General features: G+C 48.6%; 1 protein-coding gene across 1 annotated transcript; it reads left to right on the top strand.

Moving 5' to 3' along the window:
• Positions 1–1,140: 1,140 nt before the first annotated feature.
• On the top strand, positions 1,141–10,566 carry HAPLN2 (hyaluronan and proteoglycan link protein 2). Its single transcript, XM_056853178.1, has 6 exons — positions 1,141–1,169; positions 2,771–2,881; positions 5,861–6,217; positions 8,405–8,521; positions 9,320–9,505; positions 10,224–10,566. Exons 2-6 carry the CDS (start codon positions 2,797–2,799, stop codon positions 10,505–10,507), a joined length of 1,029 nt encoding a protein of 342 aa, XP_056709156.1. The 5' UTR covers positions 1,141–1,169; positions 2,771–2,796; the 3' UTR covers positions 10,508–10,566.
• The last annotated feature ends 3,720 nt before the right edge of the window (positions 10,567–14,286 follow it).

The following is a 14,286-nucleotide window of genomic DNA, read 5'->3' as shown; positions in this document are numbered from 1 at the left end:
CTCTGGACCTATTAGCAATGAATGGCCAACCCACAGGAGGGGGAAAAAACCCCACAAGTTCCATTCCCACCTCCATCTCATTTTCCTACTAGAAAATAAGCCCCGTCAGTGACCACAGGAGTCCGGATGGGTGCTGTGGGCTCTGTTGAAGGGCAGTGTTGCCATCTGTAGGCGTCCAGTGTGGCTGGCTTTCAAAAATACAGAATTGATGACTCACATTTAACAAACGCCATACATTTTGGAGCCATAGGCCTCCAAGGCTGAAACCATCTTCTTCCGAGTATCTCATCTGGATTCCCACCAAGAGGAATTACTCAGCTACCCTGATGCCTTATGGGGGACACTGGTTTGTCCTTCTCTTTATCAGAAGTCTAATTACGGGTGGAATGCAGCTTCAGGATCTGGGAACGTGTGGTGTTCTAAACTGATGCATTGTGGGAAAATCTCCAAGGCTTCAAGCAGCCACAACGTTACATGGATTTGTTTACCAAGATGTTAAACATTCAGCTCTTTAGGCTCAGGGAAAACGCCAATAGTCAGCGTTGGAACCGTGTTGATATTTTGTCTGAATTCTCTGCGAATAAAGGCAGGCCTGTTTGCTGAGGGCAGAGCTGTTTGCCAAGCAGAACAATGGGAAACTGTATTTCATCTTGGGGGCAAGAGGGATGGAGACGTCAGAGAAACGTATACTCTGTTTACCAGACCTTGCATACAGCAGGGAAAGATGAGTGTGAGAGAGAGACAGGAAGAAAGGATGGAAAAGAAGCCAAGGTGGCAGCTCTCTGTTTAAGGATGAGGAACAAAATTTCACCAGCCTCAAGAGCTTAGAACATCAACTTTGGCCATTATCCTTCAGGATCTCCAAGGCTGATGACTCCACCTTACAATCTTCTCCATGAGGCACAACAAATGTTGACATAGCCAGTGAGCGTGCAGAAGGCTAGAAGGTTACTTATTCATGAATCACCACACTGGCAGAGGTGACCTCTCTTTTTGACCTATGCACCAGGGGATACTTGCCACAAGACAGAGGAATGACGAGCCATGGAGACCCATTCCTAGACCTGTTTTGGACCCTGAGATGAGAAGCTACAAGTTTGGTATCATCAATGATCTTCCTATGTCTTCCTATCAAGATTTCTAGAAGATTTTACCACCTATGTAGACAGGTATGGCAATATGTTGTTCATTTGGTGGTCTTTGCCTCTGCCGGTTTTTGTCTTGTGGTATGTAGATAGTATCAGATCAGTGTAATTTTGGTAAACTTTAAAAAACAACAAAAATGTGGATTGTAAATGAGGAACCCCCATTTCTGAGTGAGATGAATTATCCAAGCCAAGTAAAGCCATGCAGAATTTATTCCAGGTTTTTCAAGGAATACAGGAAAAATCAAGGAGTGGGAGAATGGGTTGGTGGTGGACAGAAAGGTATCAATATGGGAAATAGGTGGGCAATACAGGTTGGGTACAGTAAATTGGGGGTTGGCAAAGGAACTGAAGCCACACCCTCATCTACTGGAAATCCAGGTCAGTGCCTATTTGGTTTCTCTCATAGAATCATAGAGTTGGAAGGGGCCACACAGGCCATCTAATCCAACCCCCTGCTTAATGCAGGATCAGCCTAGAGCATCCCTGACAAGTGTTTGTCCAGCCGCTGCTTAGACTGCCAGTAAAGGGGAGCTCACCACTTCCCTAGGTAGCTGATTCCACTGCCAAACAACTCTTAACTGTAAAAAACTTTTTCCTAATATCCAGCCGGTACCTTTCCGCTCGCAATTTAAACCCATTATTGCGAGTCCTATCCTCTGCTGCCAACAGGAACAGCTCCCTGCCCTCCTCTAAGTGACAGCCCTTCAAATCCTTAAAGAGAGCAATCATGTCCCCCCTCAACCTCCTCTTCTCCAGACTTAACATTCCCAAGTCCCTCAGCCTTTCCTCGCAGGGCTTGGTCTCCAGGCCCCTGATCATCGTCATTGCTTTCCTCTGCACCCGCTCCATTCTGTCCACATCATATCACTGCCATTATATTTCCCCACACTTGTGAGCTTCTGGGAGGCAACTGGCTGGCCACTCTTGGAAAAAGATGGACCCCCTCCTCTGAGCCAGTAGTATGATAAAGGATAGTTTCCTGCTGGACAGGTCTATCCGCAGTTATTACCCATGCTAGCTAAGGATGGCTTTTCTATGTTCAGAGGCAGTCTACCTCAGGATACCAGATAATGGTGGCAAACAATAGCATGCTTTCATGCTGAACTTCCAAAGGTATCTGGTTGCCCATCATTGGAAAGAGGAGGATGCTGAAGTAGACGGACCCTTGGTCTGTTCCAAGAGGGGTTGGCTTTAGGCTTTGTTGTACAACCAGGTGGTTTTGAATGTGGGAAACAAGGAAGACAGATGGAAGGAAGGCAGGAATTATCCAGTCCAATGCCTTTTAGTAGAGGAAGGCAGTGGAGCAGACCACCTCTGCTCTTCTCATGCCTTGAAAACCCCATGAGGGGATGCTATAAGTCAGTTGCAACTTGATGGCTCTTAATTGTTATTATACCATCTAGTACGTGGCACCCATGGTTTTGAGTAACACAACGCCCATCACATTGAATATAAAGCAGTATTGGAGATCAATGTGAAATACGTGGTCAGGTGAAATACATTGGCTGGGATTCTGGGGAACTGTGAAGTATTTTGGCCTGTGTGCATGTGTGTGTTTAAGTTCGTTCTGGTAAGATTTTGCCAGATTGCCACGGCTTAATGAGACACCCTTCTTTTCATAGGCAAGTTCCTCCTCTACTATCAAAGCATGCACCATCTGCTCGTCTTGGCATCCTTTTGTCTTTCCTCTCTTTCTGGTAGTTCAGCCATTTACCAAAGGCCAACATACCCAGGTATGGATAAAACTGCACAGGTGCAAAGAGATCCTAACATGTTTTTGTTCATAACCTGATATAAATAGTAAAAAAGGCACCAGGAGTTGCCTCACATCTGCCTTCAGGATTTCTAGCAGAAATGCCTGCATGAAGCTGGCATCTGCACAAGATCCCAGATGATTGTAGCATGATGAGGGAAGAAATACCTTGCTTGGAAATCTCCTCTATAAGCAATACCCCTGGCCCTCTTTTTAAAAGAAAAATTTGGAAATGCGCCTTGGTTAGGGTTGCTAGGTCCCTCTTCGCCACCGGCGGGAGGTTTTGGGGGCGGAACCTGAGAAGGGTGGAGTTTGGGGAGGAGAGGGATTTCAATGCCATAGAGTCCAATTGCGAAAGCGGCCATTTTCTCCAGGTGGACTGATCTCTATCGCCTGGAGATCAGTTGTAATAGCAGGAGATCGCCAGCTAGTACCTGGAGGTTGGCAACCCTAACCTTGGTATGTGATTGTAAAAGCTCTGACCTGGACAGCCCAGGCTAGCCCAATCTCATCAGATTTCCCAAGCTAAGTAGGGTTGGCCCTGGCTAGTATTTGGGAGGGAGACCACCACGGAGTACCAGCATCTTGAAGCAGATGCAGGCAATGGCAAACCACCTCTGAACATTTCTTACCTTGAGATGGTGGCTTGATGGCAAAAATAAATAAATGGTGATTGTAAATGACGCATATAGTGCATGCTGCTAAAACACATCTGTGTAAAGCACAGCTGTGACTTGACGGTAAAAAAATTTGATTGTAAATGACGCATCTATTATATGCTGCTGCAACACATCTGTGCAGATGTGCTTGAAGTCACACAGAATGGGAGAAAATCCTCAGAATTGGGGCTCTGATAACATTAATGCAGAAAAATTTTATATTCAAGTTTCACACAAAAGGCACCATGAATGCCAATAAAACTTTATTTGGAGTGAGGGATATATGGGGGGGGGGGGGAAACTGAGAAACAAACGAAGAAAGATGCAAATATTTCCTGTCTCTTTGGCCTATTAAAATCCCTGTTGAGAGTGTCAGACTGGATATTTTCTGGCATCACTGCCCTTATTATCATAACATGAACAATGTGACGGGACTTGTTGGGAATGGGGTCCCCCATGTTCTAGACTGGTTTCCTTGGCTTTGAAACATTGGTGAACTCTGTGGAGTGCAGCAGCGGAGACCACAGGGTGCGTCTTTGGCAAGGGGAAGGGGAAATGGGCATGCTTGATCAGCTTCTGTGGTAGGGGTGTGCACTGGGGAAAAATAATTGCTTTAATTCCACATAATAATTTAAGAAGGGGAAGTAGGGTTGCCGGGTCCCTTTGCTCCACCCGCGGGAGCTTTGCGGGGGCATGGCTGGGGGCACGCAACACGCCGACATCACAACCAGGTTTACCCGGAAGCTACGTGGACGCTCTAGCAATCTCCACCGAAACTCTATGGTTTCCATAGAGTTTTGCTGGAGATTGCTAGGGTGTCTGCGTCACATGAGTCGTGCGCTTACGCATCGCACACCTCCCCCTCCGCCTGGCCTTCGTTTGCCTGCTGACCAGCTGAGGGGTGCAGGCAGCCCAGTGGATTGGCAGGCTCCCCTAAGGGGAAGGTGTATTGTTTTCAAGAAGTCTTGGAAAGATTGCTATATTATGAGATTTGTTGGGTTCGGTATCCATTTTTATTGAGAGCAGATCATATGTCTTGTCGCGCAGCTCGCGGTATGCCCCCAGCACCAAGAATCTTCCAGACTCCAGCTACTATAAAAGTTCTTAGTTTATTTACAGTGACTCTCCAACAATACATCCAGCAATACTTCTCCAGCAATACTTCCCACACTGAGCTTTAACATACAGTTGCTTATATACATATATTACATCCAGATATGCATCAAACCATCTGCTGCTTCATCATAGCATTGCGTCATGCTACCTGCTCTATCTGGTTCTGACCAGTCTAAACTGCTGTTGCTAACTCTTGCAACCTATTGCATCAGATCAGATGCTCCTGATCTGTCCTTACTTTGACAGCTCTGACAAACCCAGCTGTCTGTCATAACATTATCGTCTGCTTACATTTCTGACATGTCTGCCCAGTGTTTTCCATGCAGGGAAAAACTGCAGATTTTCCTGAGCTTTTTTTTCACCAAATGGTATTAAAACATCATGGAACCTTATCCTCCCTCTCTTATAAAGACTCTCCAAGTTTCAAGTAAATTGGACAAAAGGGGTCTGATTTTAAAGCCCCTTGAATAAGATGCCCCAGCTACCTTCTCTGCATAGTGGAAACAAGCATGAAAATGGCTGCCAGTTTTCCAGAGCAGCATTTAAAAAACCAAACTTAGCAGCTGTTTTGTGTCTGGTTGCATTTTTAAATAAAGGGCTGAAATACTTTACCCCTGGTGAATTTTAAGGGAATAGCATAAATAATTAACATTTTAAGCTTTAACCATTCTAAAGCAGAATTATGCCATTGATGACAGTGGACTTAGAAGGGTGCAACTTGGAGGGCACCATAAACATTATTAAATTCAATACCTTTTAAAAAAAAAACCAACAACAAGCCACACCACTCTCTACATACACAAAAATGTCCAACAGAAGCCATAATTCTTCAGAAGGTTGAAGCAACTCAAATAAGGAGAAAATAAATTAGATTTTTTGTTTTTGCAAAATGAAGTTTAAGAATTTGCCTGGGAATTCCGCTCTGCCCAGTTCATTTCAGCTCTAACAATAGCCTTTGTAATGGCCCTTCTGTAGGGTTGCCAATCTCCAGGTACTGGCTGGAGATCTCCTGCTATGACAACTGATCTCCAGCCGATAGAGATCAGTTCACCTGGAGAAAATGGCGGCTTTGGCCATTGGACTCTATGGCACTGAAGTCCCTCCCCTCCTCAAACCCCGTCCTCAGGCTCCACCCCAAAAACCTCCTGCCGGTGGCAACCCTACCTTTCGGTTTCTCTTCTCAGCAACACCACCACCTCTCCAACACCTGCTGGAGCCAATAAACAAGATTGTGCACACCCAGAGAGGGGCTACTGCCACCTTACCCTGTGTTCTGCAGGCACCGCTACCCCATAATTATAAGGTGAGATGGAGCAAGGTGGAGCCAGCTGAATATATGGAGGTCGTCATCCTGATCACCAATGGGGTCCATCATAAAACCTATGGTCCGCTGGGCAGCCGGGTTCGCCTGAGGCACAGCCACCGCTATGACGCATCTCTGACCATTTCCAACGTGGCTCTGGATGACGACGGCCGTTACCGCTGCCAGCTGATCAATGGTCTGGAAGATGAGAGCTTGTCTCTTGTGCTGCAATTAGACGGTAAGGCCCGGCCCGGCCAGTTTCTGTAGGAACAGCCGCCACATTTCTCTCTGGCACATACATGCCTGGAAGCAAACTCAGTTAGATGAGCATGAAGTTAGTTGGCAGTTAGATGAGCATGAAGTTAGTTGGCAGTTAGATGAGCATGAAGCTGCTTTATGAAGCCAGCATGGTGTAGCGGTTAAGAGCGGTGGTTTGGAGCAGTGGACTCTGATCTGGAGAACAGGGTTTGATTCCCCACTCCTCCACATGAGCGGTGGAGGCTAATCTGGTGAACTGGGTTGGTTTCCCCACTCCTACACTAGGGCTGGCAGGTCCCTCTTTGCAACCAGTGGGAGATTTTTGGGGCGGAGCCTGAGGAGGGTGGGGTTTGGGGAGGGGAGGGACTTCAATGCCATAGAGTTCAATTGCCAAAGGGGTCATTTTCTCCAGCTGATCTGATCTCTATCGGCTGGAGATCAGTTGTATTAGCAGGAGATCTCCTGCAACTACCTGGCAGTTGGCAACCCTATCCTACACATGAAGCCAGCTGGGTGACCTTGGGCTAGTCACAGCTCTCTTAGAGCTCTCTCAGCCCCACAGGGTGTCTGTTGTGGGGAGGGGAAGGAAGGTGATTGTAAGCTGGTTTGATTCTCCCTTAAGTGGTAGAGAAAGTTGGCATATAAAAACCAACTCCTCCTCCTCCTCCTCCTCCTTCTTCTTTTTCTTCTTCTATCATCAGACCACAAAGCCATATAGTCGGAAGGGGTCATAAGTAGGGTTGCCAGGCAACTGTTGGCAGGGTTGTGGGCGGCAAAATGGGGGGCGCAATGCTCTCTGCACTGCTATGCCCCTTCTGAGGAAAACCTGGAAGTGATGTAGGATTGTTCTAGGAATTGCTGGAATCTCAGTTACCATAGCGTTTCCAGTGTTTCCTAGCACAGCCCAGAACTGACATAACAGCAAAGAGGATGCTGATGGATTTTAAATGTTTTTTTTCTTGCGCCATTGCTCCGAGCAGCAGTGGGCAACAGGAGTGGGGGGCATGGCAAGCATAGTCATAAGCCTAGTCCAATCCAACAGGGCAGGAAACCCAAAGCTAGAACCTTTCCAACTGATGACTTTCCAACTGCTGCTTGAGGAGCTGCAGTGAAGGTATGTCAGGAGTTGAAAAGGCTGTTGAAATGGCCTAGGAGCAACCCAGTGACAGTTAGGATTCCCAATATTGCCCCAGAAAATACTGGGAGATTTTGGGAGTGGTGCCTGTGGAAGGCAGAGTTTGGGGAGGATGTGATGTCACTTCTGGGCGATGCTCTAGGCTGCCTTTCCTGGTCTCTATGGTCATTAGCATGGGCCATGTTTTCTCTTGCTCCCCTAGGGTTGCCAACCTCCAGGTACTAGCTGGAGATCTCCTGCTATTACAACTGATCTCCAGCCGATAGAGATCAGTTCCCCTGGAGAAAATGGCCGCTCTGGCCATTGGACTATATGGCATTGAAGTCCCTCCCCTCCTCAAACCCCATCCTCCTCAGGCTCTGCCCCAAAAACCTCCCACCGGTGGCGAAGAGGGACCTGGCAACCATATGCTCCTCACTACCTTGAGGGTAGGAAATTGGAGCTGGGGGCAGGTAAATGGGAACCTAGTGGCAGTGAAGATAATGGGTGCAATCCTCACCATTTGCATCTTCCTATATCTCTGCTGGTTGGCCCATAGGATTGCCAACTTCCAGGGACTATGGGAAAAAACAGCACCCAAATACAAATTGCAAGAGAAATATGATGTTCTAATTGTACATATGTACACAACGATTACACAACAACAAACCAACCATCGACTATAGAACACCTACAAATTAAATAACCAGGGGAGTATGCCCCTGTGCCTTGGACCGGGCAACAGTGTACTCAAAAGAAATGGCAATGAGAATGAAAATGTTCAAAAACAGCCATGTAAGTACACTGGCGAAAAGTAACATTCAAATGTTGCCATGAAGAAGGAGACATCCAGGTGCAAGGACACTTCCGGGGACTCGCTGGAGGTCTCCCGCTATTACAACTGATCTCCAGCCAATAGAGATCAGTTCCCCTGGAGCAAATGGCTGCTTTGGCAATTGGACTCTACGGCATTGAAGTCCCTCCCCGCCCCAAACCCCGCCCTGCAGCGCGTCACTTTCCACAGAACGTTCACATCCTCTCCCTTTCGTACAGGTGTTGTCTTTCCCTACCAGACCAGCCACGGGCGCTACAGGTTCAACTATTTTGAGGCCAAACAAGCATGTCAGGGGCAGGACTCCAGGCTGGCCACGTATGGACAGCTTTACAAAGGTAACCAACCCACAGATTCCCTCTCTGCAGCCAGGGTCTTCCCCTTCCCCTTTTAGAGGCGGGGAACTTGACTTAAATGATAACCTGAGAGCTGCAGCCAGAGGTTTGGCTGGTTAGTTCAAAATGATCAAGATGGGATCTTTTTAATTCTGAATATTTTTCAGTTCGGAGTGTTTACAAATGGGTGGGATTTTAATTTTGTGCGTTTTAAAAGTCTGTAGCCTGTGCATTGGAATACTGTGTTTTAATATTAATATTAAAAATTAAAATATTTAATATTTAAAATATTGTCAGTTGGACCGTTACGTTTTGTGGCCTTACAACTTGGTTGATGCGTGGTTAACCATCTAAGGTCTGAGGAGATAAGGTGGGATATGTTTTAAATACATAAATAAATCTAGAATTTCATCTCAAGCGTGTTGCTTTTCTGCCTCCGATGGCTCCACCTTTCTGTGAGACGTCTGCTCACTTACATTAGAATTGGATTGCGTCTGGGGAGATCCACGTTCAAATCCTCATTCTTCCACTCTCACTCAGCAGAATTTGCCTCACAAGATTGTTGTGAGAATAAAATGGAGGAAGAACCAACAACGACGCCCTGGCCTCTTTGGAGACAGGGACCAATAAATCCTTTTTGCACAATGATCCTTGATGCACAAGAAGCAGGGCAGCAGGGGAGGGTGGGGTGAATTAGGGACCCTCTTGAGTTTGAGGTTTGGCTCTACAGCTGTTCCAACATCTGTGGGCACTGAGCACTTAACCACTTTGCACCCAGTCTGTTACTTCTTTCTCTCCTAGCATGGACTGAAGGGCTGGACTGGTGTAATGCAGGCTGGGTCATGGAAGGGACTGTCCACTATCCCATCATTAACTCCCGGGAGCCCTGCGGGGGCCGTCTCCTTCTCCCTGGTGTCCGGAGCTACGGGGCCAAGGACAAGTCAAAAGATCGGTTTGATGCCTTCTGCTTCTCTTCCGCTGTGAAAGGTATGTGGACGGGCAAGTGCTGAGTGCCGGTTAAGCTTCTGTACCAGGCCACTGGTTAGTTCTCACTAACTGGAGACTTTCTGCTATAGCCCATTACTAGGATTGCCAGGTCCCTCTTCGCAACCGGTGGGAGATTTTGGGGGCAGAGCCTGAAGAGGGTGGGATTTGGGGAGGGGAGGGACTTCAATGCCATAGAGTTCAATTGCCAAAGCGGCCATTTTTCTCCAGGTGATCTGATCTCTATCGGCTGGAGATCAGTTGAATTAGCAGGCGATCTCCTGCTACTACCTGGCAGTTGGCAACCCTACCCATTACAACTGATCTCCAGGTGACAGAGTTCAGTTTACCTGGAGAAAATGGCCACTTTGGAAGGGGAACTCTATGGCATTATACCCTGTTGAGGTTCCTACTCTTCCCAAACCCTGCTCTCCTCAGTTTCCACCCCCAAAATCTCCAGGTATTTCTTAACCCAGAGCTGGCAACCCTAGGATTACTATTGGCCTATCTCACAGGATTGTTGTGAGGCTGGGTGTTTGAGTTGTAATACACTTCCCATTTCTCCATCACTAACAGGTTCCAGAAGCTCCTTCCTTTCCCTTCTCATCTCTGTGACCAAGAGGGCAATCCTCCTACAGGCCCTTGTGTACATTTAAACTGACAGACCTCCACCCCATGCAGAACAATGACTAATTTGGCTCTTTTCCTCTCCTCTTCCCAGGTCGGGTCTACTTCATCCGGGGCCACCTGAATTTCAAGGAGGCTGCCCTGGCCTGCCAGAAGGATGGAGCCACCATCGCCAAGGTTGGGCAGTTGTATGCAGCATGGAAGTTCTCCCAGCTGGATCGCTGTGATGGAGGCTGGCTAGATGACGGCAGTGTGCGCTACCCAATTATCACTCCCCGCACTGGCTGTGGAGGTCTCCCTGATCCTGGTATCCGCAGTTTTGGCTTCCCCAGCAAGTTGCGGAAGAAGTATGGTGTCTACTGCTTTTCAGTGAAGTAGAGAGGCTGAGAGACAGAGGCTGAGAAGTTTTCTCTTGACTTGAGGGGACAACTGGGCCCTGCTTTGTTCCTTGGGCCTCTGCACATAATACCTCTTTTCCAGCGAGGTGTGGATGTCCATTGTTCAACTGGGACTAGTTCCTTTGCTAGACTTTTCCTTTCTCCCTGCTGGAAAGCTAAAGAAGAAACTCGTGTTTCAGGCATATCTGAACCAGCCACCTTTTCACACCTATATACCTATTTCAGAGTTCGTTTATTCAGGGTGCTCCTAATCTGACATCTTGGCGCAATTAATGCTACACCTTAACCTTTTTAGGAGTAAAGTTAGTAGCTCCCCAGCCAGGTACTAACTTCACCACTATCCTTTAACACAGCAAAGGGCTACCTGCACAAACTTTCCAAAATGTTTTTCCCCAGTCTGTCCATTCCTCTACCCTCCCTTCTCTCCCAATGCTCACATAGCAAGGGATTTGTTTTTTCAGAAGCACAATTAAAGTGCTGCTTGTGCTTTTACAAAATTCACCTTGAGCCAGGATAAACTTGATTAGGCAGAAGCTGGTAGGCTCCGAGATCTGACAAGATCAGGCTATACTATACCATTCCACATCCCCCTCCCTATTATTATAAAATAAGTAAATGTACGTGTATATGTCAAAGTGCCAAAGATTAATAAAATCCGCTAACCTAACGTCAAATCAAAAACCTTTCTATGAAGAATGGAAGTTATGTGTCAGGCTGCTATCTCGGTTTCGTTATTGCCTCTGTCTCTGCGCTGTATTGTCTGCCCCCCAAGGTCGCATACCTAGGCCTGGGAACCCAGCTCCTGGGAAACTGTATTCAGCCTGTGCGTGTAATCTCCCGCCTTTCCTGCCTTATAATATCTCCCAGCTAGTGAGTCTCTCATAGCTGTCATTTTATTCGTTTGCACTGTATGCCTATTTGACCAGTAAAAGCCATCTGTTTGGACTCTATCTGACTTTGTGGTGATTTCTGGTTCTGTGGGCCAAGGGCTGACATTATGACAGCTATCAACTTCTCTTCACCATTCTACTAGCCAGGCTGGAGCCCAGGGGGGTTCGCCTGCCACTTGGATGGGAGCTGTGCAGCTCTCCAGGTGATCTACACCCTGGAGCCCTTCTCTGAGGATCCTACTCTGTTACAAGACTTAATCGCTGAACTTTTCCGGACGACCCGAGAGGTTTGCCGCTTGAGGGGACTGGTACAGGAACAGTGGCAATCTCTTAAAGGACGTCTCTGGATGTTAACGTCGGAGGATACTGATGCTCGTCTAGATCTTCAGGACTTGGATCAATTACTGGACGATGCCCGCTTGGCGACTGAGGATTTACAAATATTAACTGGACTTTTGGATAATCTTATTTCTCGAGAAACTTTTTCTACCATGGCGGGAGCCCCGCCGGAGGGTTTTTCCCTGATCCCGGATGCAGCCAGCTGTCAGGCTGAGGCCAAGCGAGTCGCTATTAGCACCACTCTTCTCCTTGTGGAATGTACAAAGGACACCCCGGTAGCCACCTTGGCTCAAGTTTTGACCTCGACTTTTGGAACCGAGGCACCCGCACTGGCGGTTCGAGTACAACCTCTGCTGGGCGGGGAACCCGGCCCCTACTCACACTCCTGGAGACAGAACTTTTGCCGCGCATTACGGCAGAGACTGCCCTAAGACTTGAGAACGCCAAAGTTCTTGCGGATCAGCAAGCCGCCGAAGCGGCTAAGGTCGCAAGAGAGAGAGAGGCTGCGGAAGCAGCCAGGGCGGCTGCAGCAAGGATTAGGAATCTGGCGAACGTGGACACGCGCCCCAAGGACAATGTACTAGGGCTATCGGGTCTGTCTTTTTCCCCGGCGTTTGTCCCGTCGCGCGCGACCCAACGCGCACGCCGTTTGGCTGACCGACGTCGAGACTCAGGAGAGTCTGAAGACGAGGATTTATATGGGGATAGCTCTCAATGGGCCACAAGCTTCCGGACCAGTAAGCCTCATCTTACTGGTGGCCCGAGTGAGGAGGTTCATCTCTTACGAGCCCAGAATCGGGAGCTCTCCGACCGTGTTGATCAACTCCAGGAAGTAATGGAACTTATGCTTCAAGAGAACAGGCAATTACAACAAACCCTGATAGCTCAGAGACAGCCCATTCCGATACCGGGTCAGGGGGTACCCGTACAGCCACCCGCTAATGTGCCTGCTCCACCCTTGCCTCCTGGAGCTCCTGTTGCTCCTCCGCCCGGACCACCCGTGCAACCACCCGCTAATGTGCCTGCTCCACCCTTGCCTCCTGGAGCTCCTGTTGCTCCTCCACCCGGACCACCCGTGCAACCGGGTCAACCTGCGCCCGGCCCTTGGAAGCAACTCAAATTGAGGACTACGTATGACGGATCTCTCGAGACTTTGCCTTGTTTCTTGCATCAAGTGGACAGTTATATGCGAGAACAAGGACAACTCTTCCCCACGGAAGATAGCCGGGTGCGTTACGTAGCTTCCCTTCTGACAGGTAAAGCGGCTGACTGGATGGTCCTCCAGTTTGACACCCGCTCTCGTGCTATTCGTTCCCTCAACAACTTCATGACTGCCCTGAGAAGGAGGTTTGAGGACCCCTTCCTGGGGGAAAGAGCCAAAACGGAACTCTTACAATTAAAACAAGGCTCTGCTACAGTTCGAGAATTTGCCGATGAATTTCAACGACTGGCAAGTAAAATTGTAGGTTGGCCCGAGACCACCCTGATCCATCATTTCAGGGAAGCCTTGCATCCTGACATTCTGAACTGGTCTTACATGCGAGGCGATCCCGATACCCTCGAAGACTGGATCCTATTAGCCGAGGAAGTGGAAAGCCGCCGACGCTTTATTTCTCTCGTCCGCCAAAAGCACAAGGAAAAAGGCACCCAAAAGCCTCAACCCAAGGCACCACTGCTCGTCCCATGAAATCCCCCACGTCCGCCCCAGGAACGTGAAGCCCGGTTTCAGAGGGGTGCCTGTCTTACTTGCGGAGAAATGGGCCACTTTGCAGCCATTTGCCCACGCCGCCAGGAATTATTTCGTCCCAGCACGACAACCCGCGCCCGAGGTCGTCCACCACGCAGAGGCACCGCGGCCACCCGCAGCGCAGCTCCGGGAAGACCCACACCCTCTGCACTCCATGCCGGGGACCCAGCCTCCCTGCCTACTACCAACGACCCCGCCGGGTCTCGGATTACAAGTGCCCCATTGGGGGACGACTTTCCCTCTTCGGATGAGGAAAATCCTTGGATTTCTCCAGCCTTAAACCTGGAATCTCCCCTCGACTTGTCAAAAAACGGCTCCGGTCTGTGGTGAATGGAGCGTCTCCACAGACCTCTCAGGATCTTCCTATCAAACCGAATGCTCCTACCAAAATCAAAGAAGTGGACTCCACCGTCTACGTGGATGCAGTTTTACAACAACTTAACGGTGGCCCACAAATCCCCGTCAAAGCATTAATTGACTCCGGTTGCTGTCGCACTCTCATAAGCGAAACCACTTTTGCTGCACTCAGAGCCGACTCTGAGGCTTTACCCGCCCCCGTCCAATTTGCCCAAATGGACGGAAGCCATTTCCAGGGGGGTCCAGTTGATCACCGCACCATAGGGGTGGCAATGGGAATTGGTTCCCACTGGGAACAAATAGACTTCACTATAGCCCCTATCCGATTTGAAGTGGTCTTGGGAATTAACTGGATTAAAGGACATAGTCCCAGTATTGATTGGGAAACAAACACTATCTCCTTCGCTAGTCCCACCTGCGACCAGC

The sequence above is a fragment of the Euleptes europaea genome, chromosome 7, assembly GCF_029931775.1.
Source record: "Euleptes europaea isolate rEulEur1 chromosome 7, rEulEur1.hap1, whole genome shotgun sequence".
In the NCBI taxonomy this organism is placed as follows: Eukaryota; Metazoa; Chordata; class Lepidosauria; order Squamata; family Sphaerodactylidae; genus Euleptes; species Euleptes europaea.
Note: the sequence above shows the minus strand (reverse complement) of the source record. Positions and strands in the feature narration are given on the sequence as shown.